Source organism: Penicillium verrucosum (genome assembly GCF_028828655.1).
Source record: "Penicillium verrucosum strain IBT 35672 chromosome Unknown utg000003l_segment0_segment0, whole genome shotgun sequence".
In the NCBI taxonomy this organism is placed as follows: domain Eukaryota; kingdom Fungi; phylum Ascomycota; class Eurotiomycetes; order Eurotiales; family Aspergillaceae; genus Penicillium; species Penicillium verrucosum.
Genome location: NW_026643212.1, coordinates 135,059 through 162,032, shown reverse-complemented (window position 1 = coordinate 162,032; position 26,974 = coordinate 135,059). Strand labels below are relative to the sequence as shown.

The 26,974-nt window shown below is 49.2% G+C and overlaps 14 protein-coding genes across 14 annotated transcripts; 6 read left to right on the top strand and 8 right to left on the bottom strand.

The window, feature by feature from the left end:
• Window positions 1-119: 119 nt before the first annotated feature.
• N7516_007856 (MDR family MFS transporter) lies at window positions 120-2,121 on the bottom strand (the record flags this gene model as incomplete). The annotated part of the gene is made up of 6 exons (XM_057220576.1): window positions 120-311; window positions 388-530; window positions 640-961; window positions 1,022-1,545; window positions 1,597-1,908; window positions 1,962-2,121. The coding sequence occupies 6 exons, from the start codon at window positions 2,119-2,121 to the stop codon at window positions 120-122; spliced, it is 1,653 nt and encodes a 550-aa protein (XP_057070848.1).
• A 1,401-nt stretch (window positions 2,122-3,522) lies between these two features.
• N7516_007855 (uncharacterized protein) lies at window positions 3,523-3,785 on the bottom strand (the record flags this gene model as incomplete). The annotated part of the gene is made up of 2 exons (XM_057220575.1): window positions 3,523-3,621; window positions 3,681-3,785. The coding sequence occupies 2 exons, from the start codon at window positions 3,783-3,785 to the stop codon at window positions 3,523-3,525; spliced, it is 204 nt and encodes a 67-aa protein (XP_057070847.1).
• A 1,484-nt stretch (window positions 3,786-5,269) lies between these two features.
• Window positions 5,270-9,868, top strand: N7516_007854 (pleiotropic drug resistance family ABC transporter; the record flags this gene model as incomplete). The annotated part of the gene is made up of 5 exons (XM_057220574.1): window positions 5,270-5,754; window positions 5,807-7,325; window positions 7,382-8,875; window positions 8,923-9,386; window positions 9,445-9,868. 5 exons carry the CDS (start codon window positions 5,270-5,272, stop codon window positions 9,866-9,868), a joined length of 4,386 nt encoding a protein of 1,461 aa, XP_057070846.1.
• Window positions 9,869-10,899: 1,031 nt separating this feature from the next.
• On the top strand, window positions 10,900-12,807 carry N7516_007853 (nucleobase:cation symporter-2 family protein; the record flags this gene model as incomplete). The annotated part of the gene is made up of 5 exons (XM_057220573.1): window positions 10,900-10,991; window positions 11,044-11,210; window positions 11,264-11,443; window positions 11,514-11,562; window positions 11,622-12,807. The coding sequence occupies 5 exons, from the start codon at window positions 10,900-10,902 to the stop codon at window positions 12,805-12,807; spliced, it is 1,674 nt and encodes a 557-aa protein (XP_057070845.1).
• Window positions 12,808-13,042: 235 nt separating this feature from the next.
• Window positions 13,043-13,597, bottom strand: N7516_007852 (uncharacterized protein; the record flags this gene model as incomplete). The annotated part of the gene is made up of 1 exon (XM_057220572.1): window positions 13,043-13,597. One exon carries the CDS (start codon window positions 13,595-13,597, stop codon window positions 13,043-13,045), a length of 555 nt encoding a protein of 184 aa, XP_057070844.1.
• Window positions 13,598-13,874: 277 nt separating this feature from the next.
• On the bottom strand, window positions 13,875-15,161 carry N7516_007851 (MOSC domain protein; the record flags this gene model as incomplete). The annotated part of the gene is made up of 1 exon (XM_057220571.1): window positions 13,875-15,161. The coding sequence occupies one exon, from the start codon at window positions 15,159-15,161 to the stop codon at window positions 13,875-13,877; it is 1,287 nt and encodes a 428-aa protein (XP_057070843.1).
• A 231-nt stretch (window positions 15,162-15,392) lies between these two features.
• N7516_007850 (uncharacterized protein) lies at window positions 15,393-16,798 on the top strand (the record flags this gene model as incomplete). Its single annotated transcript, XM_057220570.1, has 5 exons — window positions 15,393-15,453; window positions 15,514-15,706; window positions 15,762-15,811; window positions 15,867-16,420; window positions 16,475-16,798. The coding sequence occupies 5 exons, from the start codon at window positions 15,393-15,395 to the stop codon at window positions 16,796-16,798; spliced, it is 1,182 nt and encodes a 393-aa protein (XP_057070842.1).
• A 720-nt stretch (window positions 16,799-17,518) lies between these two features.
• On the top strand, window positions 17,519-18,502 carry N7516_007849 (uncharacterized protein; the record flags this gene model as incomplete). The annotated part of the gene is made up of 1 exon (XM_057220569.1): window positions 17,519-18,502. The coding sequence occupies one exon, from the start codon at window positions 17,519-17,521 to the stop codon at window positions 18,500-18,502; it is 984 nt and encodes a 327-aa protein (XP_057070841.1).
• Window positions 18,503-18,830: 328 nt separating this feature from the next.
• On the bottom strand, window positions 18,831-19,912 carry pre8 (proteasome core particle subunit alpha 2; the record flags this gene model as incomplete). The annotated part of the gene is made up of 5 exons (XM_057220568.1): window positions 18,831-18,949; window positions 19,038-19,634; window positions 19,693-19,743; window positions 19,794-19,813; window positions 19,869-19,912. The coding sequence occupies 5 exons, from the start codon at window positions 19,910-19,912 to the stop codon at window positions 18,831-18,833; spliced, it is 831 nt and encodes a 276-aa protein (XP_057070840.1).
• Window positions 19,913-20,201: 289 nt separating this feature from the next.
• Window positions 20,202-21,021, top strand: N7516_007847 (E3 ubiquitin-protein ligase MARCH; the record flags this gene model as incomplete). The annotated part of the gene is made up of 2 exons (XM_057220567.1): window positions 20,202-20,831; window positions 20,881-21,021. 2 exons carry the CDS (start codon window positions 20,202-20,204, stop codon window positions 21,019-21,021), a joined length of 771 nt encoding a protein of 256 aa, XP_057070839.1.
• Window positions 21,022-21,526: 505 nt separating this feature from the next.
• On the top strand, window positions 21,527-22,607 carry N7516_007846 (uncharacterized protein; the record flags this gene model as incomplete). The annotated part of the gene is made up of 2 exons (XM_057220566.1): window positions 21,527-22,176; window positions 22,247-22,607. 2 exons carry the CDS (start codon window positions 21,527-21,529, stop codon window positions 22,605-22,607), a joined length of 1,011 nt encoding a protein of 336 aa, XP_057070838.1.
• A 181-nt stretch (window positions 22,608-22,788) lies between these two features.
• On the bottom strand, window positions 22,789-23,898 carry N7516_007845 (amidohydrolase family protein; the record flags this gene model as incomplete). The annotated part of the gene is made up of 2 exons (XM_057220565.1): window positions 22,789-23,503; window positions 23,597-23,898. 2 exons carry the CDS (start codon window positions 23,896-23,898, stop codon window positions 22,789-22,791), a joined length of 1,017 nt encoding a protein of 338 aa, XP_057070837.1.
• A 305-nt stretch (window positions 23,899-24,203) lies between these two features.
• N7516_007844 (uncharacterized protein) lies at window positions 24,204-24,783 on the bottom strand (the record flags this gene model as incomplete). Its single annotated transcript, XM_057220564.1, has 2 exons — window positions 24,204-24,359; window positions 24,436-24,783. 2 exons carry the CDS (start codon window positions 24,781-24,783, stop codon window positions 24,204-24,206), a joined length of 504 nt encoding a protein of 167 aa, XP_057070836.1.
• A 182-nt stretch (window positions 24,784-24,965) lies between these two features.
• Window positions 24,966-26,760, bottom strand: N7516_007843 (cytochrome P450; the record flags this gene model as incomplete). The annotated part of the gene is made up of 6 exons (XM_057220563.1): window positions 24,966-25,567; window positions 25,625-25,673; window positions 25,736-26,026; window positions 26,094-26,182; window positions 26,236-26,320; window positions 26,377-26,760. 6 exons carry the CDS (start codon window positions 26,758-26,760, stop codon window positions 24,966-24,968), a joined length of 1,500 nt encoding a protein of 499 aa, XP_057070835.1.
• Between the last annotated feature and the right edge of the window lie 214 nt (window positions 26,761-26,974).

The window sequence follows — 26,974 nt, the reverse complement described above, 5'->3', positions numbered from 1 at the left end:
TGGGGCCGCTCATCACTCCATCGGGACTGCGCGAGATGTGGGTTGACCTCACCATAAACACCACATCTATCCCCTATACTCCGATATGGAGTTCCTCCGGGGAGCGAAGTCGAGGTTCCTTACTTGCCGCCTGCGCGTTCCAGCCCCTTTCCACGGGTGAAAATAGAAGCGATGGTCGCGATAAATGCGAAGATCGCGGAGGCCATGAAGGAGAGTCTGATCCCTTGGTAGTACACCAGCCGAGCGGCCATTTGCACATCCGGAGGGAGATCATAAATAGCCGAGACTGAGTGGCGGATCTCATCAATCACCTAAGAGGAAACGAGTGTTTAGGTCAGCAAGGCTTATTCAGGGGCTCGTTGTCATCAAACGGCGAAGGAATTGTACTTTCCCTTTATCTGGTATTCCACTCAAGGCCTCCCCGAGGCCTGAGTTAAGTGTATTCTGCATGATGGTGGAGGTCACTGCGACACCCCAAACGGTTCCGAGAGAGCGGATGAGGTAGACGGTTGAGGCGGAAACGGCGTGATCTGCACGACATTGTTAGCAGGCTGGCTCGGCAAAACGGCTCGGTCGCTCGCGGATTTGGGTAATGGCGCTGGCGACAAGTGACAAGGAAAGAGAGAAAGGTTGGCTCACCGGTGTGGTCGAAGGCTGCTAGGAATGTGAAAAGAATCCCTGGGTATACCATCCCCTGACCCAGGTTGGCGGGAATGACATAGATGAAGTACTTCCATGCCGAGTCGTTGAATCGAAGGAGCGTGATGAGCAGATTTCCCACGAACATTAGGGCTGCACCGACACGCACAATGGAGGCCAGCTTGCCCCAGCGTGACATGACGATTCCCGCAATAAGACCACCAAGTGGGGTAAATAGACAGGGAATCACTAGTCGGCTACCAGCCTTGCTGGGCGAGTCGAGGAGTATCACCTGGAACATGAGAGGCAGGGTAAAGAGGTACTAAATGGGTCGCGTCAGTCGTCGCTATGGTTATAGAACTTGTGGAAGGGGTGAGCTTACTGCGTATGCTGCCATCCCGACACAAACATTGGCGATCTGTGTGGATACAGCGAGTTGTCCTCTTAACATCTTCAATGGAATCAAAGGTGCGGCGGTGGTTTTCGATTCAACAATGACAAATGCGACCAGCAATACCACACTAGAGAGCAATGGAAGAATCACCCACAAGTGAGTCCAAGGGAGAATGTTCCCACCCAGGCTGAGTCCGACCAGTTGCGTCGAGAGAGCCAGAATGAGCAGACAAGCGCCCAGGACATCGATTTGGTGCCAAATTCCTCGTTTCTGCCCATCTGGGGAAGAATCGGTGTTTCGTGCTGGGAACTTCAGAACGATATAGCCCATGACCAAAGCAAAGAAAGAGACTGGAACCTGCAGCAAGAAGCACCAGCGCCATCCGATCGAGTCAACGATGGCACCCCCAAAAGAAGCACCACAGATGCCTCCGAAGCCGTACGAGACGTTCTGGATTGCCTGGTACATACCGCGCTGGCGGAAGGGAATGAGATCCGAGTTGATGATTGTTGCTAGGATACTTGTTAGCGATTAATATGTCAATTGAAAGATTGTTGACATACCCATAGTCATCAATCCTCCACCGCCAATTCCCGTTAAGGCGCGCATGATGTTCAAAAAGATTACATCGCGGGCCACGGCACATCCCAGACAACCAATCATGAAGGTGATGGTTGCAGTGAAGAAACAAGACCTGCGACCGAGTATATCGGAGAATCGGCCATAGAGAGGCTGGAACGCCGTGCTTGTGATTAAGTACGAAGTGGTCAACCACGAAGCAGTGTTCGCGGCGTTGAACTCGGAGCTGATCACAGCATAGGTCGAGGCAGTGATGGTGCCGTCAAACCCGCCAAGAAATACATTGGCCATGATTGCTGTGAAATTGTCAAAATTTGCTCTAACTTCTATGCAATTTGATTTCACTTACCGATTTGAATCAGTAGAAATCCTGGTGGTGGACTCCAAGTCGGAGGAACTGGATCCGATTGCAATAAAGGTTGCTGTTCGCTTTCTTGTGCCGATCTTTCGGTTTCATTCTCGTGTGTCGGCATTACGCCTGGTACACTTTTATTCGGATCTAATGCCATTGTCGATTTCGAATGTTTCGAATGTTCAGATCCCAAATTTGCGATTCAGATGACGAAAGAAGAGGTCGAAGGTTGGAAATTTCAGAAATTTCAAAGTGCCGAGCGGAGCGGGCACTGCGAGCACCACTGCGGGCACTCAATGGGGAAATGCTAGCGGATTATCTTCCCCGCCAAGTGCCAAGTATGGCATCTTTTCCACTATGTATGACATTATATCCAAGGTAGTTATTTAATGAGATGTGATATGTGCTATTTCTAATTCTGTCAAATCTATGTACCATGACGAGCCTAACATGCCCCCTAAATCACCCGAGGCCGGCCCCTTGTGCTCTATAATCAATCAATAAATCAACGTTCAAATTGGCCTGTTGCAGTCTAACTAGTTACGTGTGACTACGCAGGCGCTTCTCAAACTGAAGCAAGAACTCGAGGCCCAACGCCGAGTGGGATCGCCCATATGGATACTGATCGTAAAGAGTGTGGAATTGTCATGCTATGCACTATATATATATATACCAGAGCCTGGTCTATCTGAGCATAACGCTCAGATATAGTGGTCTTTTTGGCCTAGTTTGTAACTCGCTAGTCGTGATATAACTATATGTATATAAATTATATAGAAAAACTGGGTATATCGAATACCATAGTCGAAAATAGGATATTTACCCGGAGAATTCATAGACTGCCATAATAGTGTGCTCCATATAAAAGTGTATAGTATAGTTAGTAAATCATATCCGCACAGATGGTCAAATCAGCGGAAATTGTCATTCTCAGTTAGTTAGAGAATTAAATATCTGCCATTTATACCTATACCATACATTGAATTGCTATACACTTCGATTTCTGTTTTCATAAAGATCCATGGATCGACAGTGCGGCCCGCTCAACCAATTGCATGAATTCAATCATGTGCTGGTCCCACAATGCCATACTTCCTGCGTTTCTTCACATTTCATCATCACCCCCAAGGGTGAAGAACCTTTGATGGGAAAAGAAAAGTTCTCCTGAAATCCCCCTCATAAATCATCCAAGCTGGCATACTACGGGACCACGGTCACCCTCAGGTCATCGCGATATTCCCCGCTGGATGTTCGCCCTTCGAGATGGGAAATTGTTAACAAGATACACGAGCGCGTCAATTTTGTGAACCAGCCAGACGTCACCAATGGCCTTGGCCCATCACGCGTGACTGGGAAGTTTCTTTGTCGCCCTGCTAGCCCTAGCGACCCAAATGCACTCTCGTTTATGCGAATTTACAAGCAGATACCTATTCGGCACCGAGTTTGAGAAGGCTCCAATCCGGGCCGCGTAGGCTATCGAGTCGTATAAGCCTATTGCTAAATCTGAACTGAATCTAAACTGAATCTGAACTAAATCTAAACTGAATCTAAACTGAATCTAACACGGGACATCAGCCGTGAGAAGGTATGGCTCGGCGACGAACACGGCCTCCAAGGCCGTTTCCAACAATCGGTAGGCCAGATTGTTGGAGCAGCCCTAGAGGCCCAGAATATCAACATAAAGTTCGGGGATTTAAAGCATCGGGCGCTACTTACAATAAAGTCCCGGACGTCGCCCTCATCCCGTCCGTCCAGCCTAAGCCCAAAGCTATAGGGGAAGTAAAAGTGCCACGGGTCCAAGAGCACGATTTTTCGAGCCATTATAGCGATGAAAGTGCTATGCACACGATCCTAGCGCAGCCTATTCAGTACATGCTAGAACTCGACGTCAAGTACGGGTGGATCTCCACCTATGAGCAGTCAATTTTCCTCCGCCAGACCTTTGAGGACAATTCCTGGAGAATTGAGTATTCCGCTATACTATTCCAACACAAGATATGTCCCGACGGATGGTGGTGCAGCCCCTACTGCAAAACAGTGTTATATGTTTCTGCCTGCTTTGGCAAACGCCCATGGTCCCGTGGGGAACAGTACGCCTGTTGGTCAATGGATTGTACACCCAGTGATTCTTAAATTCTTGAATTCATACGCGCATTGAAGTGTATCCAACTGAGAATATCAGAACTTCACAGCAAAAAATCAGAGGGCCGAGGGCCACATTTGCCAATCGGGCCACACCGTTTCCCGGAAGTCAACATCCATGGGTCTTCTTTCGTCTTTTTCTTCTTCCTTCATCTTCGAACAAAAGCAATTCACATATGCTGTGTAATGGCAGAGTATTGTTGTTCTCTGTACTTTTGATTCTCTATAATATAACCCTCTATTCAATCGTATAGTTAGTTGGTAGTATAGTAGTATATATATAATTTCAATATATAACTAAATATATAGTAACTATATAGTAAACATAGTGCAACATTTAGATCCTTGAGACCAGAGCTACCTACCTAGGTAGGTAACTTGTACCAAGTTAGTAAGCTATAGGCAATGCCCAGGTGGACCCTGATCCGACAGTGAGCCGTTGGTGTCACATTCGGTACTCCTTTTACCGGACCTTTTGAGGTCCGGATGTCTGACCTTGGGGTTTTTTTTGTTAACACATTAGACTCTCGGATCCTCACAATGCCGAGTTCACTTTCTGTCATATTGGCGGAATCCGAGATTAACCCAAAATGGAAGTTGCTGTGAATATAAGACGTGGGGGTGAGGGGACACGATTCTTATACGCAGCCAATCAAGAGGCTCGAAAACACCTTAATATATAGGTTATGTGATGCAGTCTTATACTCCATTATGCAATGTCACATTCATTTATTCCAATATTCAGGTGTTCAGATGTTCAGATAATACATACATATGTATATGGGTATATATATGTGTATGTTTAAATACTGAGATAGTGCATCGTGTACATAAAATCCCTTTACTGTTCCGGAAAGAGCTGTGACGGTGCACCCATGGGTGTTGACTTCCCTCGGGTCTCTCACTTTCCGGTTTCCGTTCCTTCTTGCCTTCCTTCTCTTGACTCTCTTATGTTCCTTCCTTCCTTCCTTCCTCTTCCTTTATATGAAAAATTCTTCCTAGTCACGTCCCACGTCCCACCTTGTTTTTCCCTTCTGTCAACAACTCTTGTTTACCTCCTCTACCGTGTTTCTTTGTTTCTTTCATGACTTCAAATCTTCTTCCTTCTTTAGGCTTCTCGCCGACTCCTCTCATGCCAGACCGAGTGGGAAACATGCCTGACAATGGTGCCGTTGATACCCCCCGGCTCGGAGACCCCAGTATCCGAGTCCGGAGAGGATCGCGACAGACAAATCACCACTCTTGCACGTTCCCTCTCACAAATATCACGACAGAACAGCCTCAGAGCAGCCAGTGAAACTGCAGCGGGTGTCAACACCTTCCTCGACTCTAGTGACCCAGAGCTAGATCCCAATGCTGACCAGTTTAAATCCCGAAAATGGGTGAAGAACATCATCCAGATGATTTCTAGCGACCCAGCACTGTACCCGCGTCGCACAACAGGAGTCTCCTTTCGCAACCTCAATGTTTTCGGTTACGGCACTGCGGCTGATTACCAGATGGACTTCGCCAACTTCTGGCTCAAAGGTGCAGGATGGTTCCGCAGTGTTTTTGGTTTGCAGAAGAAAGTACGAATTGATATCCTGCGGGACTTCGAAGGAATTATTCACAGTGGTGAGATGCTAGTTGTGCTAGGACGCCCGGGAAGGTTCGTGGATCGACACCCTCCCCGCCAAAGACTGATCACTAACAACCAGCAGCGGATGCTCTACCTTCCTCAAAACCATTGCCGGAGAGACCCACGGCCTCTACCTCGACAAGGAGAAAGGGGCTGAGGTGCAGTACGATGGCATGTCATGGGAAAATATGCACAGCCGTTTCCGCGGCGAAGTCATCTACCAAGCCGAAACCGAGACTCACTTCCCTCAGCTGACAGTCGGTGATACACTCCTGTTTGCCGCCCACGCTCGAGCGCCGAGTAACCGACTTCCCGGTGTTACACGCGACCAGTATGCGACGCATATGCGGGATGTGGTAATGACGATGCTTGGCTTGACCCATACCATGAACACCAAGGTGGGTAATGAATTCATTCGAGGTGTATCCGGCGGGGAAAGAAAGCGGGTCAGTATCGCCGAAACCGTTCTTTGTCGATGCCCTTTGCAGTGTTGGGACAACAGCACTCGTGGACTCGATAGCTCAACGGCACTGGAATTTGTCAAAAACATTCGCTTTTCCACTGACTATACTGGATCCACCGCTATTGTCGCAGTCTACCAAGCGAGTCAGTCCATTTACGACCAGTTTGACAAAGCAATTGTCCTCTACGAAGGCCGCCAGATCTATTTCGGCAGTTCGTCCAATGCACGGCGCTTCTTCATCAAGATGGGGTTCCATTGTCCAGAGAGACAAACCACCGCGGACTTCCTCACTTCCCTCACTAGTCATTCGGAACGCGTTGTTCGCCCCGGATTTGAAGGCTCCGTTCCACGTAAACCCGATGAGTTCGCGGCACGGTGGAAAGAGAGCCCCGAGCGTAAGCAGCTTCTTGCTGAGATCCAAGCGAATGAAGCCGAAAACACTATTGGAGAGACAAAGTTTGAGGAATTCAGTCGCTCTCGTGCAGCCGACAAGTCCAGGTTTACTCGTGCAGCCTCTCCATACACGCTCTCGTTTCCGATGCAAGTCCGTCTGTGCCTTTGGCGAGGCTTCTTGCGACTCAAGGCAGACTCGACTATGTCGCTTGCCTCGCTCCTTGGAAATATCTGCATGAGTCTGATAATTTCAAGCGTCTACTTCGACGTACCGAACAACACAGACAGCTTCTACAAGCGTGGATGCCTGCTCTTCTTTGCCATCATGATCAGTGGATTCGCCAGCTCAATTGAAATCATGATAATGTGGCAACAGCGGCCGATCGTAGAAAAGCATCGCAAGTACGCACTATACCATCCCTCAGCGGAAGCTATTAGTGCGTACATTGTGGAGCTTCCCTCAAAAGTCTTGCTAGCCGTGGTGTTCAATTTGATATTCTACTTCCTACCTCATCTTCGGCGCACTCCCGGCCATTTCTTCATCTTTTTCCTTTTTTCGATAACGACGACTCTTGTGATGTCCAATATGTTCCGGTTCATCGGCGCAATTTCGCGGTCCGTGGCCCAAGCCATGCCTCCTGCTTCGGTCTTCATGCTTATTCTAGTCATTTACACCGGGTTTACTATTCCTGTCCGAGATATGCGCCCTTGGTTCCGGTGGCTCAACTACGTGAACCCGATTGCTGTAAATGATAACCTAATTTGTGCACGGTCACACCAGAATATGCTAACATAAGATAGTACGCCTTTGAGGGGCTGATGATCAATGAGTTCGGCGGACGGTCCTTCCCTTGCTCTACTTTTGTCCCGGGTGGCGTGGACGTTTACAAAGATACTCCTCTCAGCTCCAAAATCTGTTCGCAGAAGGGTGCTGTAGCAGGGCAGGATTTTATTGATGGAGAGACATACATCAACACCACTTACCAATACTACAGCCCGCATCTGTGGCGCAACTTCGGAATTCTCTGCGCTTTCTTCGTCGCCTTCTTCGGGTTGTACATCTTCTGCAGCGAACTCATCCGGGCCAAGCCATCCAAAGGTGAGGTCCTGGTGTTCCCGCGTGGCAAGATTCCTGCTTTTGCCAAGGATGCTCGAAATGATGATCCAGAGGAGGTCAATGCATCGGAGAAAGGTGCAGTTGCTAGCGAACCCCAACACTCAACCGGAGCAATTGTTCGCCAAACCTCTATCTTCCACTGGGAGAATGTGTGTTACGATATCAAGGTCAACGGAGCTGGGCGACGCATCTTGAACAGCGTGGATGGTTGGGTCAAGCCTGGAACTCTGACGGCCTTGATGGGTGTCACTGGTGCAGGAAAGACATCCTTGCTCGACGTGTTGGCCGATCGTGTCACTATCGGCGTTGTCTCAGGCGAGATGCTTATAGATGGGCGGCTACGTGACGATTCTTTCCAGCGGAAGACGGGTTACGTGCAGCAACTGGATCTGCATCTGGAGACTAGTACTGTTCGTGAAGCTCTGGCTTTTAGCGCTATCCTACGCCAGCCTGCCACCATTCCTCGCCAAGAAAAGATTGCATACGTCGGAGAGGTCATTCGCATGCTGGGTATGGAAGAATACGCAGATGCCGTGGTTGGAGTTGTCGGTGAGGGTCTCAATGTGGAGCAGCGTAAACGGTTGACTATCGGCGTGGAATTGGTTGCTAAGCCAGATTTGCTGCTGTTCTTTGATGAACCAACTTCGGGTCTGGATAGTCAAACTGCTTGGTCAATTTGTACCCTGATGCGCAATCTGGCCGATCACGGTCAAGCTGTACTGTGTACCATTCACCAACCTTCGGCAATGCTGATGCAGCAGTTCGACCGCCTATTATTTCTTGCGAAAGGAGGACGCACAGTGTACTTTGGAGACCTTGGCCCGAACATGGAAACATTGATCAAATACTTCGAAGACAAAGGGTCACTCAAGTGCCCACCAAACGCAAACCCTGCCGAATGGATGCTCGAGGTCATTGGTGCTGCGCCGGGTTCTCATGCGGATAGAGATTGGGCTGAACAATGGATCAACAGTGCCGAGCGTGTACAGGTTCACAGGGAATTGGCTGAAATGAAAAATGAATTGTCCAACCGGCCTATACCCCTGCGAGCTACAGGATTTGGTGAATTCGCCATGCCAATCTGGTATCAGTTCCTCGTTTGTCTCCAACGCACGTTCCAACAGTACTGGAGATCTCCATCATATCTGTACGCCAAAGTTCTCACTTGCACTGTCCCGGTAAGATATTTTCCTCCCTTTTATTTTGATTTAACTAACAGATATAGCCACTGTTCCTCGGATTTACCTTCTGGCACATGCCTAACAGTCTTCAAGGGCTGCAGAATCAAATGCTTGCAATCTTTATGGTTCTCGTCATCTTCCCGGGTCTGGTCCAGCAGATGATGCCGTCCTTTGTCACCCAGCGTGCTTTGTATGAGGTACGCGAACGGCCTTCGAAGGCCTACTCGTGGAAGGCGTTTATTATGGCCAGCATCCTCGTGGAGCTGACGTGGAATGTCTTGATGTCCGTGCCAATCTTTTTCTGCTGGTACTATCCAATCGGGTTCTATCATAATGCAGAGCCCACAAACGCGGTCCCCGAGCGAAGTGGCATCATGTACCTGTTGATTTTACAGTTCATGATGTTCACATCGACTTTCAGCTCCATGATGATTGCTGGAATTGAGGAGGCCGATACCGGCAGCAACATTGCCCAGTTCATGTTCACGCTTTGCTTGGTCTTTAATGGGTAAGTTATCTGCGGGTGTTCCGCAGTTAATTGGTAGTAGTGCTGACTGAGCTTGCAGGGTACTCGCTAATTCCTCTGAAATGCCGCGTTTCTGGATCTTTATGAACCGTGTTTCGCCGTTCACCTATTTCGTGTCATCCGTGCTCTCCACAGGCCTGACCGGGACTTCAGTGGAATGTTCCAGCATTGAATGGCTCACTGTCTCGCCTCCAGATGGTCAGACTTGCGGCCATTATCTGGACGCTTACATCCAGGTTGTGAAGGGCAACTTGCTTAACCCAGAGGCCTCAGTGGATTGCAAGATCTGCCCAATGTCGACAACAGACCAGTTCCTCGAAAGTCTCCACATGTCGTACTCGGATGTTGGGCGGAACATCGGTTTGCTGTTTGCCTACATAGGGTTCAATATTTTCGCCGCCCTATTCTTGTACTGGCTCTGTCGCGTGCCCAAGCATTGGTCACGCAAAAGCAAGCAGACCTAAAAAGGTCGCCTTCTTTTTTTCTTTTAGGGTTGTGGGGGTGGTTTATTGCAGTTGATTTTGTTCCCGAGAGATTCCGTGCGTTTCCCCTTGGGATTCATCGGAGGTGGGTATTCTCTTGCTTAGTCAATCCTGGCACAGGGTGATATCTTCTCCAATATGTGTGTGTCATTATGTAATTTATGTTCATCAATGTTGTATTATTTTGCATGTTTCTGAGTATCCAGTATGGGCGAGGAATCGAACCTCTCATCGATTAGGTTCCAAATAGGTGAACCAGTAAAGACACTTTTGCTATTCTTTCAGCACACGAGACGTCCTAGTGTCCTCCAATTCACTCCTGAATTATTCCAAGTCTACCTAGGTACTTATAGCGGCCCAAACACCTGGAATTTGCGTGGATATCAAGGAACCTCACAAGTCCGCTCGGGGATCAGACCAGGAGATGGCATAGTGACTAATGGCATTTTGATAAGGGCGTGAATCTCATATTAGGTCGGAGTGTTCCACCTCCCATACTATTCACGGCACTCTCCGACTGTCAGATCTCGGATAAAGCCCAAGATAGCAGCCCTGGAGAGACCGTTCGATCGTTTCCGAGTTGTGGAGGCGGGATAGATCCATTTGGGATTTACCAATGAGATGTCTTGCATTGACTCCACAATGATATCCTTATCTTTCTCCACTTTAATAGGTCAATACTCCTTTATGATTGGCCAAGCTATCCGTCTAGATACGGAGGGGGTACTAACCTGATATAGACAAGCGGACAACTGCTCAGGTGGTTATGCGATGCTCTTGCTAATTGGCGTCCTTCCCCTTTAATCTCTCCAGTTGCCTATTTGTCCGATAACAGATTGCCCACAGTGGATTCGCTTTTGGTTTTAGTCATCTCCCCGAATCTCCAGGTCTAGTTATGTGTGGGCGACAATTTTATTTATTTTTATTTCTTGAGATCTTTAAATATAAATCAGACATCTATCCCCGATAATTCAATAATTCAACATCTATATTTATTATATTGGACATTCAACATGGACGGTCCAGATCAGATTGGCCCCCATCATACGCCCAAGCGGAGAATTAGCGACAAAGTCCGATATGCCGTTAAAACTTTCACTACACGGTATGACTTCAAATGCTGCGTGATGGAGGGGACCTGGATTAACAGTCAACAGAGAGGGCCTACTAGGCGACTACGACTATGGATACCTCTTTATCCCACGGCTACCTTTCACAAAGCGAGCTCGCAAATCTGCCCCGTTCTTCGGTCTGGATGATCGCGTGCCAGTCGTTCTCGCATTGATTCTGGGCTTGCAGCATGCGCTTGCAATGCTGGCTGGTGGTGCGTACCATAGATACCTACAAAAAATACAGGCATTTTCTAAAGAGAATCAGTGATTTCACCACCCATCTTGCTCGGCGGCTCAGGCGGTGCCCACTTCGGTGATGAGCTCTACCAGTACCTAGTGTCGACTTCGTTGATCGTCTCGGGCCTGCTGAGTGTCGTTCAAATGTTCCGGTTTCATATCAAGGGGACAAAATACTACATCGGAACGGGACTACTATCAGTCGTTGGTAAGAGCTTCCCCCTCTACATCTATTCTCTTCAGAAACCCCAGGTTCCAATATTAATTACTTTGAACAGGCACATCTTTCTCAACAATCACAGTCGCTCAAGGTGCTTTCGCTCAGATGTATAAATCGGGATACTGTCCCTCCCTCGAAGATGGAACTCAACTCCCTTGTCCAAAAGGCTACGGCGCACTCCTTGGCACCTCATGTCTCTGCTCTCTTCTCGAAATTGGCATGTCCTTCATGAGCAGCAAGATTCTCGCCCGCGTCTTCCCCCACTTGTCACGGGCCCAACTGTTCTTCTCATTGGTGCTTCGCTCATCAAGTCCGCTATGCAGGATTGGGCCGGTGGCTCATCCTGTGGTGCCGACCCTTCTGCTCGCGCAATGTGCCCCAGCGCCAATGCCCCGCACCCTCTACCCTGGGGAAGCCCCGAATTTATTGGCCTGGGTTTCCTGGTCTTCGTGACGATTATCATCTGCGAGCGTTGGGGTCCTCCCATTCTTAAGAGTTGCTCCGTCATTGTTGGCTTGTTGGTTGGCTCGATTGTCGCTGCCGCGTGCAACTACTTCGATTCTTCCGGTATCGCTGCTGCACCGGTGGCTTCTTTCGCTTGGGTCCACACTTTCCCGCTGTCCGTGTACCCCCCGCTCATCCTGCCGTTGCTCGCGTTATACATCGTTATCATGATGGAGTCTATTGGTGATATCACGGCGACGTGTGATGTCTCCCGTCTCGAGGTCGAGGGTGGTACCTTCGATTCCCGAATTCAAGGCGGAGTCTTGGGCAACGGTATTACCTGTCTCCTGGCCGGCCTGATGACCATTAGCCCTATGTCCGTCTTCGCACAGAACAACGGTGTCATTGCGCTGACTAAATGCGCTAACCGAACCGCTGGCTACTGCTGTTGCTTCTTCTTGGTTATCATGGGAATTTTCTCCAAGTTCGCCGCTGCGCTGGTTGCAATTCCCAGCTCCGTCCTTGGTGGTATGACTGCTTTTCTCTTCAGCTCCGTGGCAGTCAGTGGTCTTCGCATCATTGGGTCTGTCGATCCCACTCGTCGCAACCGGTTCATTCTCACCGCTAGCTTCTCGATTGGAATGGGTGTTACACTCCTGCCGGAATGGTTTTCTTACTTCTTCACCTACTCGGGTGACAACCATGCTCTAGAAGGCTTGATCAATGCTGTTGATCTGGTCATGGAGAATGGATTCGCTATCTGTGCGCTTCTTGGCATCTTCCTTAACCTCTTCATTCCTGACGAGCCTGATGATGTTCCTCCTATCTTTGAGTCGACCGACTCTGATGACGGCCGTGCACCGATCAGTGGTCCTGAGCAGTCGTCGCCGGCTATTAAGAGTGCTTGATCTTGGGGGTCTTGTATAGTTCTGTTGTATATGGAGTTTGCATGGGGCTGGCTTTACCCTGTTTAGCGTTTTTTAACCTATATTGCAATTTTATGTTGATATTCCCTTGCCATTTTTTTCTGCACTATATAAAGATTCAGTTACTATGTACTGAATTTCCTCCAGGGCTGTCCTAACAGCATCACCCATGATGAGTGCTTTGAATGTATGTAATCCCGACTCAGACTCATTACCGTCAAGAGGAAACCCGCGACTTGACAACCGGACGAGGCTGCTCATTAGCACTAGCCGTCACGCTATGCTCATTCCCAAACTCAAGGCAATCCTTCTCCAACTCCCCAATATCACAGTGCACAAACCCTTCGTCAACAAGTTTCCGCAGCACCGTGAGTATCCACACGCGACACGTGATCCCCGGAATCGAGTTAAGAGACTCGTCGTAGCTCCTCATGATCTCATCTACACGGCCGTGCGCTGATGGAGCAATCGTTGCGATTTGAATGATCACGCATAGGAAGTTCTCGATGAATATCCCCGCTGTCGTCTCGTGTCCGGCAATCCACCCGCCGCCGATGCCTCGTGCGTGGTATTTCGTTCCTCCGGGTGTGGAGCTGGTGCCTTTGTGGAGATAGAAGGCCCAGTGGAAGTCGTTTGGGAGTGGTGGGTCCGAGCGGATATAGAGGCTGATGTGGAGGGTGTTTGGGGGGAGTCCTGTAAGGCTATCAGATTGTTTCTTTTTGATGTCTGTGGCCTTTTTTCTTGCTTCGGTACGAGGGGTTGGTTCGGACATTTTGACTATGGATGGAGAGAATTAATGAAGTGAATGGATATGAGGGATGAGGTGGTGGGATAACTGCCAAGGATTGATAACAAAGCTTGGAATATTACAGGGATAACTACAAACAACCATGTATGTAGTATACTAATATATAGGTACTAATCCCTGGATTGTTCCAGTGAGTTGTATACTACTAGTTAGTTAAATATCTTTACTAACCAATTGATCTAGAATACAACTTTGACAACATATAGTACAGAATGATAAACACTACTTTTGTGGAACTTGTCTACACCCCCTCAACCTTCTCCCCAGGGGCCAGCATCTTAATATACTGGTGCTCCCCGGTCTCAAGAACCTCAACAGAATCCCCAACCCTCAAGACAAACTCCCCCTTAGTAGGGACAAGCTGCATCCCCAAACACGCATTGGTCCGATCCCCATCATCAATCCGCCGATACGATTTCAGCGTCCGATCCGGCTCAGCTTTATGTCTATCCCCGGAAAGAGGATCAACATTAGGCAGTCGGCACCGAACAGTGCGACAAGAAGCGTGGATCTCCGTGTCGCCAATAGTAAGCCGCTTCCAGTAATCTTCCTCAAAAGCAGACGGGCCTTGGACGATGATGTTCGCACGAAAACGGCGGATGCTCAGTCGGGGGATTGCGTAGGCGCAGCGTGCTGCTACGTCCTGGTGGCTGGAGATGCTGAGCAGGTGGATTGGATACGCGTCTGCGAAGGCTGTATTTGGCTGGAAGCCTAGGTCTGCTTTGCGCGGTGCGTTACGGAAGATCTGCCGTGAATGGGGTGCACTGGCGCGGAAGAGGGTCAGGGTGTTTTTTGATGGGTCGGACCCTAGATATGCGTGTAACGATGCTGGAAGCAGTCGGCCGTAGTCATGGGCTAGTGGCTTGTCTTTCCAGATCTTGACTGGGACCAGTGGGAACTTGGAGTCTGCGGGTGGAAGCAGCGGGACTTGGAACGTCTGTTGCCCTTTGAGGAACTTGAGTGCCATACCCACTTTCATGGGGAGACCTTTCCATCCTGCTGGCGGCATTCGTGGATACGATATCAGGAGGACACCCTGCGACTTGACTTCCGGCAGGTCTGCATCATAATCTGGGGCAGACGGGTCGGGAACCCAGATCTCCGGATGAATCAAGGCTAAGCGGTTAAAGCCTGGGTTACGCAGAGTGCGAATGTTCCATTCGTCATTGTTATACTCTGCAAAGACGAATTGTCTATCGAATTCAAGCCCGGTTTGTACGACGCCCGAGACTTGCAGCTCGACCGCCCCGCAGGATTTGAGCGGATAGCTGAACAGTGCTTTTACGCGCCAGGACGGGCGGCCATGGTCATCTTGATCGCTGGGTTGACCTTGGCTGTACTTCGAGTCGAATTCATCGTCCAGGTTGCTTTGGCCGGGCGGCAATCCTAGGCGGCGACATCCTTTGGGATTGCTTGGTGATTTCAATGTCTTTTGTGTCTTCAGCACAAGAACAAGCACAGACAGAAGGAATAAGATGATCGAATTCAGGAGAATACCTCCCCCGAAGGAGATATCGACATTGGGCATTGAAGTATGCATGACTCGAGATGGAGATGGAGATCGAGAAGGGGAAAAAGAAAAAGCCCACTCCCGGATATCCGACCCGTCAACATTCCACTGCCCTGCTCAGGTATCATTTTTAGGATGAGATTGAGTACAGCATTAGAGCTTGGAGCTTGAATTTCTTTTCTTATTTTTCGTATTTTTCTGTTAAATTGTCTTTACATTGGCCTTGCTGCCATCCATCCTGATGCGCCCATGAGCATCAACATGGACCTTCTCGGTCTCGACGGTCTCGAAGGGTTTGACGAAGATACGCGTAAGTAATTTCTCAAATGCCTTAGAAGAAAAAACAAACAAACATTAAACTATTCCCCAGCGCCCGTGGTCTCGATCTCAGCATCGCAGTCCCTCAACGCGTCGGCCGCCACCCGCGACCCGATCGCGACGGGTCTGGCGCGTCTAGACGAGGCTCTGAATGACCTCCCAGACCAGCCCAATCAAGGCGGGATCTTGCGTGGACATGTTACAGAAATATTCGGACCTCCAGGAGCCGGGAAGACCTCGCTGGCGTGAGTGCACACCTCCTTATCCACACCGCCAGAGTCCGATCTGATCCATTTACAGGTTGAATATTGCATGTAATGCACTACGCGATGGCAAAGTAGTCTGGATTGGTATGTCCCTGTCAGTTCCCCGAAGTCAGCTGCGCTGTCTTACTCACACCGTTAGATACGGGGTCTCCCTTGCCCAGTCCCCGGCTCGAGGAGATGTCCGTCAACCTCGATGACTTTATCTATTTCCGGGCGCATACGCTAGCCCATCTTATAGCCCTGCTGGCACGTCCTCCAAAAGGGTTCCCACCGTCGGAAACAAACCTTATTGTTGTCGACTCTGTGTCGAGTTTATTCCCCGCTTACTTCCCCAGCGCCCAAGAGCTGAAGGATCAGCTTGCCGAGGGCAAAATCACTGATAAAGCACACCTGCAATGGCTGCTCAATCGCAAATGGAACATTGCCAGCGAGCTAGCCACACATCTGGCCAGACTTGCTGCGAGAAATATCGCTGTGTTGACTATTAACCAAACCCATACGAAGATCAAACCTCAGTCTCACGCGGTTCTGCAGCCGCTCTTGTCCGGCAGCGCATGGGAGGCCAGCGTGCAAACGCGCATTGCGGTGTATTGTGACCTGCCAGATGAGCGATTTGCAGAGGTTGAGAAGCGCGCGGGTAAGTCATTGCCTGAGCAAGCCGAGGAGCTACTCGTTGCGTTTCGCATTGAACCGGTATGTCGGATGTCTTTGGTCTGTTAAATCCGGTTGTGCTTATAATTTGCATAGGATGGTCTTTATGAAATAGAGAGAAAGGAATCTCTACCCTCCGAACCTTTGAGTCCCTTGGTAAAGACTCCTCCCGACTTCGAGTATTATGATCCTCCTACTCCGACTCCTTCGCCTATATCTTCTGTGCTGTCTTCTGCACCACCATCTCCAGATTTGAAGTCTCCCGGCCCATTACCATCTAAGCCGATACCACCAGAACAGCCTGTACAGGCACCAAGCAAGAAACGGAAAGTGGAGGAAGTAGCGGACAGTCAGGATGAAGACTCCGAGGAAGATGTGCCATGGACAGCCGAGGCAACCCTAAACACGAATCAATTGTGAAATAATATATTATTAACATCATACGATGATAGTAGAGAATACTAGTTGGACATCTCTTTCATCTACATGTAATCTATTTTTGGGTTAACTAGTTGACTAGTTAAGGATCATACATATAATCTTTCTCACATGCAAGGATGAAAATAGCCCACAAAATCAGATCCCTCAAATCCTTCCTAATCCCTACCATTTAGCCCATTTAGCCCATTTAGCCCATTTAGCTGGAATTTAGCGAATTAATCTCGGAGACTCCGATGCCGGACCATATAGGATGTGTTGGGATTCGGCGCCTCCCCCTTCCCGGATTCTCCCATTCCCAATACCCCAGACTTTCCTAAGCTTTGACTTTTGGAGTTGAACACCCAATGAAACACACTATGGGCACCTTATGAACCTGTGAACATCCTTGAATGCCCGAGCTTCTTTCGTTCGTTTCTCTTTCACTCGAAACGAGTTCAAAAATCGGTCTGCATGACACGGCATTGACCTGTACGACCAGTCCAGTCCACACCAGTCCACATCAGTCCATATCCCACACTCGTTCACTCTTTTGTTTTTTTCGTCTTTCTTCTTCTTTCTCTTTTGAAAAATTCCTCCATTCCCCCGTTTGTTCATAAGAATATGTGGACATACCAAACAGGGTGAACCAGACTCTCTCCTCGAGTCCGGTCGCTCATATACCTCCTCCCTCAAAGCCCCGAATGAGTCTCTTCTACAACAATGTCCAACGTTCCCCAGGACCTGCTAGATGGGATATCTGGCTCCCTCGCGCAAGAGGGTGAAATATTACAGATGATCCTCGTCACTTTTATCGGATTATCATGCTACAACGTCGCCGAGCTGGTTATACTCGTCCCAGCTACCTTCCGCCGCTGGCGCGGGCTCTATTTCTGGTCCCTGCTTATCTCGGGAGTGTTCGGCGTCGTACCATACTCAATTGGCTTCCTGATGAAGTTCTTTACTCGTACGGATTCCGTGCTGTCCGTTACTGTCCTGACGATCGGCTGGTGGATTATGGTGACCGGTCAATCCGTGGTGCTTTACTCACGACTGCATCTTGTGCTACGGGACGAGCGCATGCTGCGCCGTGTGTTGCAGCTCATCATCGCAAATATCTTGCTTTTGCATGTGCCCACCACCATCCTCACTTACGGCGCGAACATAGTCCACACTGGTGACGCTTCCTGGGTGAATGGATACAACATCATGGAGAAGATCCAGCTGACCGGGTTCACGATCCAAGAGAGTCTGCTGTCCACGCTATATGTCATTGAGACGGTTAAGCTGCTGCGTCTTGGTGCGGATGTGTCTTCGCGTCCCGATGCACGCAGCATCATGTATCAGCTGATCGGGATCAACTGCACAATCATTGGGATGGATCTGCTGCTTTTGAGTCTCGAATACGCTAATTTATACTCCGTGCAAATCACCTTGAAGGGATTCATTTACTCGCTCAAACTCAAACTGGAGTTTGCTGTCCTTGGTCGTCTGGTAGATCTCATTCAGGGTTCCAGACATCCGATTTCTCTCGCTATTGCCGATACATTGCCTCTTTGCTCGATGCAGAGGCCGCCTGAGACGCCGAATCACAGTGAGGATTCGCCTTATGAGCAGGCTGAGCCGAAGGACTTCTTGGCGCCGCCGGTCGGAGGTCAAGTAGTTCAGAGGAGGTTGTTTGTGGAGTCTGGGAGGGCGACTTCATGAGCAATATGACAATATGACGGTGTAAAATATAATGATAATGATATCAAAGCAAGCTTAGAACTGCATATCTGGAGTGTCAAAGTCCTATAGGATAGGCCGTATAAACGATTGTAATGAATGGAAAAATGCGATATCAGGGGTGGCTCGGAGCATCTCCTGGCGCTTAGAAACGTTCGGCTTTCGCCATCAAGATACGGAGTATGGTGGCATCAAGTAGACCATTAGGTATGTAGCCGTCTGTGGCCATGCGATTTGTAATCGGAAAACGTCAATCACCCGACAAAAAGGAAATGTTTCATTCGAGTCTACATAAATTATGTGTTCTCGTTCATAGATTGGTCAGGTAGTCCTCGATCTGCTCCTTGGTCAACTTGCGGAACCGTGGTCCCTGAGCACCCTCCACTCCCTCGAAGCCCATAAGGTGGTCCGCTGGGGGGCCGACAATGCCTAGAACGCTGTTAGTCGATATTCACCAGACCTTTGGATACCCAAGTAGCCAGATTGGGAGCAAACGAGGCAGAAACTCCAAACTCACCAATTTCTATTGTGTCGCCATTCATCTCACCCTCAATCGTCTCCTTGAGGGTCAACAGTGCGATATGGATGGCATCTTCCAGCTCTAGTCCTTCAGTGTACCGTTTCTCGAGGAACGTCTTGGCGCTTGTTGCGTGTTTACCGATGGCTGTCGCCTTCCACGGGTAGTAGCTGCCGCTGGGGTCGACCTGGTACAGACTAGGCCCACCCTTCTGGATGCCACCAGTCTTGCTGGAGGCCTTCTGCTCGGGATCATCCTTCTTAGCCTCTTCTGACTCGGGCTCCACGCCCTCGTCCCAGCCGGCGACCAACAGACTGACACCGTACGGCCGCACACCACCGGATTGCGTAGCTTCTTGCACTACCCGAGCGACGTCCTGGACCAATATACGAGTAGGAGGGTACTCGTTGTAGATGCGCTTGTAGCCTGTGTGTGAGACCTTGCGGGCCTTGTCGACCAGCACTCGGTAGTCGGGGCCCATGCCGGCGTAGACCATACCGATATCCGGTGTGATCAGTGAGATCTTGGACAACGAAGGAGGGTCGATCAGAGGCGAGGAGGACTTCTTCTCAGTCGCGAGCACAATGCCGTTCGTAGCTATCACGGGCGGCGGTCAGCTTGGCCCTGATGTGGGAGAAGTTGGGCGTTTGCATACCTTTGATACCAAGGGCAGTCACACCCTGGTTGACCGCGTTCAAAGCATATTCTATATTAATCAGTCATCGATGCCTAAGCTCAGAAACGATGGTTCCATACCAATTTGCACCAGCTTTCCACTGTAATGGAGCTGAATTAGCATATTGTCAATTCCATAGTACAAGTTGTCCTTACCTGGGGGAGAATGTAGTCAAGGAGAATGAGTATCTGTCCGCCATGATTCGCTGTCAATAGGAAGAGAAGAGGAGAGGATGGAAAGATCGAAAGAAAGGGAGCTGTGTTGTAGGCAGAGAGATGGGTGACGTTTGGCGCGGTAGAGCTCACGGAAGGCGGTGACCCGATCGGGATTAGCCGTGGGGGTTTGGGACACCTTCGGCTTTTCTGCTTTTCCTCTTCTTTTTGTCGTTCTCTTCTTTTTTTTATCTTTCCGACACCTCAGAAAAGAAACAGTAATTCTTCCTCGGCCTTCTCTTGTCAAGGTTCGAGTAGATCTCGATGTGAGACTCAATGGCAGACACACAGCATTATCCTCCACGGGTCTGCCGCATCTGCCTAGAAAGCGTGCTGCCTACTTTCCAACCCTCAGAATTCCTCCAGAAGCCTCGAGTGGTTTATGAATCCTCAGATCCAGAATCTGGTCGTCTGTTAAGCCCTTGTCAATGCAAAGGTTCCTCGCGTTATGTTCACGAGGGCTGCTTGCAGTCATGGCGCCATGCCGACCCCAAATATGGGACGAGAAACTTCTGGCAATGTCCCACCTGTGGCTTCCAGTATCGCCTGGAGCGACTGACTTGGGCTCGGTGGATCAGTAGCACCACTACCCAGCTAATCCTCACACTCCGCATTCTTTTGTTAACCGTATTCCTGCTTGGATTCATTGCTGACCCCATCATTGATTTTTACCTGGGCCCCGTGGATATCTACGCTGAATTGGTCGAGGAAGATGCATCCTGGTTAGGACACTTCCTTAAAGGACTCGCGTCTTTGGGCCTGTTATCCTTCCTCAAGGCAATCTTTGCGCTGTCGCCTTTCCCTTGGAACCTCCGGTCTGTCGCATCAGGGCGCAATTCAGGCCGTAATCGGGCCGCCCAGTTGAACTGGCTAGTGGTCATGGTTGGCATTGGCACTTTCCTTTGGGTATGTATAGTCACGTTTGACTATATCTGATTTGACTAACCGCAGACAGGCTGTCTACAAAGGTGTTCGGTCATGGAGTAGACGGACGCTGGAAAAGGCTGGCGAGCGAGTCATGGATGTCCCACTACCAGGTGAGGACAATGGTACGGACGTTCCAGTGCCGGACGACGCTGGAGTGAAGGAAGAATAGTTCCAATGAACTCGCACTACTTAAGTTGCCGTCCTCCTCTGCCCCATGAGACGTCGATTAGTCAATGTGCGAAGAACAATAACTGCCTTCGTTAACTCTTGATTGTCTGCCTGAGAAGCAGATGATTGGCTCGAGAACGTCTTGTTCTCATGTCATTCGCTACTTCACCTAATCAGGCAACGTTCTTGGGGAAGGCAGTCCACCACTCAATTCTAAAGGAGCGTTCTGACCTTTTGAGTCTGATCTATTAGCGCTTTTGGATTGAGCAGCTGGTAAATTCATGTATAGTCCTATTTCCTATTCAGGCTTAGTATCATCTTATTGTCATATTGTTCACTGTCCATTGTCACATTGTCACGCACGCGCGTGCCTGCGTGCGTGTGTTATTCCATAACTTCAATACATTATTATGGCAGCCGTTTGTCTCGTTTTAAGATCTCGTCCCTCTCCCCTCTCCCCTCTTTTTTCCCTTCACGTCACTCAACATTCATCTCATCTTCGCAAAATGGACGATCTCCCGCCAGGATCCCGTCTCGCGGTTGTCCGCTCTCAAGTCGCCATGGATTCTGAATCCGAGGAATCTGGATCCCCTACTCCTATGGGCCCAGATGGTGCAAACACGGAGACTGAACCACTCTCTGGTACTGAACCATTTCCCGAATACGACGAGTTCGAGTGTGGGATGCATGCATCTTGCATCGCAGTCGAGAAACGCCATGAAGAAGCGTGGGCCTATGCTTTCGGAAAAGCTGCCCAGCAAGAGAACCGCATGGCCTATGTCGACCCCAACATAATTCCCTACGTCCAAAGTGACCCGTCTCATCGCAGTCAGGTTGTCCTCGAACAACTGCGAGACCTTCTTGCCGACCCGGAAATGCTTCCTGATGTCCGCAAGCAATTCATTACTATCGTCAACGCTACTCTTCAATTCAACCTCATCATCTTCCACCGAAGCCCAGAGTTTCTAGCTCCCAAAGAAGTTGAAGATGCAGCCCTTGACCTTGAGACCATTCTCAACCACATCGAATTCATCGAAGAGATGCTCAGAGAGCAGCTAGAGACTGCCGAGCAGGCTACCTTCACCCTGGAGGACATCTCACTGGAGCCTATCTCGAGCTACGAGCGTCTTTGCAAAATGTCGGCTGTCTTCGCCAAGTAAGTACCCTAATACCCTTCGTTTCTTGTTTACCCTTTGCTTCAGTCAGCACTAATACGCAATGGATAGGGCCATGAAGAAGCCTCGTCACCTTGAACGACGACTGCTTGCCTTGTACATGGACATGTATGAAGAATGGGTCCACAATCCTTTCCTTCTGCTGCGCAACCGTCAAGTCCTGAACGAGCAAAACCGTACACGCGCACGTACGAAGCTTTCATGTCGTGTCCTTCTCATCTGGGAACTGATGAACAGCTCCATCGAAACCTACGGTGCCTTGACCTGGATCACTCTCAAGGTCAAACAAGAGTACTTTACGCCAATGATGAGTTATCTTTGTGACTCGCCAGAGATCTGGGAGCACTGCTGGAATCGATTCCAGGCACTCGAGAAGGATCGACTCAAGGCAGCTGAGCAGGATTCGTCTTGACATGACACTGAACTATGGCATCTCCTGGGATTTGTTCTCAATTTCTACGATTCGACGATTTCTCTTTTTTTTTTTTCGTTCAACTCAAATACTCAAGATTCAATGTTTCCAGCGAGTGAACAAAGGCATAACGAAATTCAAATATGAAAACTTCAATTCCAACTCTATCTTCCCCGTAATATCAAGCCGTACTATCCTTATAAGCCCCAAGTTTAAACAACTTCTTCGCATTCTCCCTTCCAATCTTCAACCGATCCGTATTCGACATCTCCGCCGAATCAAACCACTCACACGCATCCCCAAATGTCTCAAACGGATAATCAATCGAGAACAAAATCCGATCAGCCCCAACCTCCGCCATACAAAAGTTCAACGTAGTAGTCGAGAAATGTCCCGACGTCGTAATCCACAAATTATCCGCAAAGTACTCCCGAATCGTCCGCTTACACGTCTCCGCAAGTCCAAGCATCTTCTTCCGATCCTCAAACCAGTGGTTAATCCGCCACATATCAAATGGTATATGCTCCCCCAAATGTCCAAGAATAACCTGCAGTTTCGGGTTCCGGTCGAATACCCCGTTCGTCACCATCCCGAGAACATGTAGACTGACCCCGTGCGCGAATGATAGCGGAGGCCCGATCAGCCATTTCCGATCAGCCCACAGCTTCTCGTAGATCGTGCCTGTCGGGTTGCGTGGGTGGAGATACAAAGGCACGTCCAGCTCAGTGCAGGTAGCCCAGAACACGTCCCATTTCTCGTTGTCGTAGAAGATCATGTCGTCGCCGTCGACGCCGGCCCGCTGCGTGTCGTTCACTAGGGCTCCCAGGAACCCGTGCTGTGTGACGCAGCGTCGGAGCTCGGCTGCTGCTTCTTGCGGGTCGTGCATGGAGAGAGTGCTGGGTGGGTTAGTTGGATGTATACATATCTATCATGGATGGGATGGGATATAGTAATGAAATTCCATTCTGGATTTGGGAACTGTAACTTACGCAAATGCGGCAAACCGATCCGGGTGCGCTTTCACTTTCTCTGCGATGTAGTCGTTGATCTCAACCGCCAGCGCTTGTGCGTCCTTTGCGTCCCAGATATCCTGTACGCCTGGTGCTGTGTAGCTGAGGATCTGGAGACCGACACCGTGGCGCTCGGCGAAGTCCAGTCGGATTGGACCGACGTCGTTGATCTCTGCTGTGTGCTTGTCCGTGTCGGTTGCGAACATGCCCGCCCACCATTTTGTCTTCTCGTGGAATCGGGGGAGCGCAAAGGCTTCTTCGAGGGCGATTTTGCCGAGCATTTTGCTTGTATTGTAGGGGAGTAAGAATGTTTTGAGGATGTAGACAATGTGTATGATTGTCAGCTGCTTTATATCATCTGCGGAGACCCCGCACTTCGGAAGCGTCCAGGCATTCCATGCTGTCACACTAAACCCATAAGCCCCTTTCCATCGGAATATTGATCGGATGTCACAGGAAGTACATTATGTATGTCAGGACAGCATCCGATGGCGGTTCGCTGTCGGGGCGGATGCGGGGAGCGGTTGGCAGCGGAGATGGACATCTTGTTTTCTATTCCAGGTCATCTAGTTATACTATATGCTCCCTAGGTAGGTCTAGTCACAGATTGTAGTCCAATTCCGTGAGTAGCTGAATCCCGTTTAGATTGAACGATCTCAATCGCTTCTTCGTCGATCAGGCCTTTAGCAACCAGATGGCGAACATATTCCATAGTCCATTCTTGACACCGCTTGTTGGTAATCTAGAAACTCGGGTGTGTCAGCTTAATCTAGATAGATCTCATAATACCTCCATAAAGTATCTGCCATGTTACTCACATCATTAACAGGTGCCATGAAGTTCTGATTGATCCCCGGAGTTGGAATTTGTGTTGCCGCTAGTTCGATCTTCCCTCGGGGGGTGGAGTCGATGGATGGAGCCGCATCTGGGGAATCAACGATGTCGGACGAGTGGACTTGGCCGATTGGAAACATCTGGTCGTGAGGTTCGAGACTGGGATTGTAATTTCGTTTGAACTCCAGAACATAGCCTGCCATAGGTGCACCAACGGCATGTATTTTGGTTCCCCAGTCAGGATTGGTAGCCGACGGGACAAATATTGAGAAGTGGGCTCTTTGGAAGGATGTGTTGCGAGCGGAGATGAGATAAATTGTTCTGGTGGCCATAGTCTTTAGTTTATTGTGTAGAGAGAAAATATATGAGAGATGGTCGAAGTATCAGAAGTGTCAGGAGTATCAAAGTAATCTAATTTGTTCCAGATGACCACTAATCCGTATGGTCGCGTCCGCTCCAAAAAAATGAGATAAAATGAGACCGGCGAGTCTCAACTATAGCAATGTAGAAAATGTCACTTCTCAGTGAATTTGATTCCACATTCCTCCTTTGGTCGACAAGTCGCAGAATCATTCCACTCGGGAAGGGGGACACGATTGATCTTTTCGCCCTGCCCATCAACCATCATGATATCGAACCGCGTCAAAGCATAAGCAACTATGAGCTTCATACTCAATGTAGCAAGTCGTTGGCCTTTGCAAGCATGTGTTCCCGCACCCCAGCCAATAAACGGTGTGTCCTTTTCAAGTACCCGAGATGGATCCCAGCGGGTTGGTTCCGAGTAGTACTTCGGGTTGAGCGCTGTATCCGAAAATGGATACATAACGAGAGACCCCGAGGGGATAACGTATGGCCCAATGGTAAGATCTGGACCTATGTTCTTTCGCACTGCTGTGTATGGTTGTGAGGTGCGCAGTGTTTCACGTATGCAGAGATCAAGATTTGGTGTTTGGGATTCCCAGGCTGGGAGTGGGATTTCTGAGAGGGCTTGGATGAGAGTGTTCCCAGATAGAGGGAATGATGAGGAGATGTGAGTAGATATGAAAGTCTTGATCTCCTCTTGGACATTCGAGGACCAAGTTGGGTTCGAGGAGAGGTGCATGATCAACCATGTCACTAGAGGAGATAATCGTTAGTAGTATTATACTGGGTGTTGCTGAATATCAAACTTACCAATTGTTCCAGTGGCACGAGCTCCAGCCAGCGATAACCCTAGCATACACTTTTGAGAGAATTAGATTCTCGATCAAAATAGTCGAAAAGGAATGTGGCAAGAATATATACCCCAAAAATTCGAATTGTACCATCTCCTTCGTCAATCATCTGCTGCAGCAGATCATCCCTCTTGATCCCGCTCCTCTTCCTAGTGTGAATGGCCGCTTGAACAATCCAGTAAATTTGAACAGAAGCAAAGAACTTCTGGAAGAAGGCTGGGCCAAGCAACCAAGGAAACCAAGTTGAGTATGGGTTAGTGATCGAGTCGACAGTGTCTACAAGGGACTTGAGACGAGCCGAAAGCACCGCATCATTGGCGATATCAAAGGAAGTAATGCACATGACCAAGTGAAAAGCAACCTAAGGGGAAAAAAAACAAAGTGTCTCAGTTTCTCATCTATCAAAGATTGAACTCAGACCCACGCACCTCGTGAAGGGAAGAGCAGGGGTCAAGAATACGCTCGCTACCCCATGCATCCATTTTCCGCTGACATTCTACCAGAATCAATGGAATCACTGTATGTATGTTAGTCAATCTTCTACCTTGATCAAGAATGGCATATACTAACGTTTCTGGAGATTATCAGGTCGTTGGATCGAAGCCATTCGTTTGACCACACCGCCGACTTGATGGGGATCAAATTGAGCAGCACCCTAAATGCGGGAAGTTGGTTATTGTTGAGAACAAAATCAATGAGTAGGGACCTTACACTGCCCATCATGATTGAAAAAGTGTCATATAGACAGAGACCCTTCTCCTTGAAAAAGACTTGTCGGCCTTCTTCCCCGGATAGAACGATGGCCGCATGTTGGAACAATCTGGTCTGATAGATAGAAGATGATGTAGCCCTAAAGCCATCTTTGATGAAATCAAACCTCTTCTCAAAGAAGAACTGGGTGACCTTCCAGCTAGGCAATTGCAAGCGGGGAGGGGAATGTACTTTTCGAGGTGAAGATGCCACGGGCATGTATAGTGCTCGATAGAGCAATGCAGAAATCAGGAGGATCACTGAGGTCAGGCTCCCCAGATCTCGAAGAGTAGTCGAGTCATTGCACGAAGCAAGTACCAGTCCAGTCAAAGTGCTCTGTAGCATGGTGAAGAGGTGCTCGGAGAGAGGAATGTTCAGAGACAAGTGTCAGAAAGAAGTAGATTACAGAAGTGAAGCTGAATAAGATCAACGCCTTTATACGCCGAAAAGGATAGGCCCCGAAGCGGGGGAATTCAACGACAATGACATACTCTCCTTCCAAAAGTGAAATGATTGCGCCGAGCCAATGGTCAATTCTCCATTGCTCCTTCTGATAAAA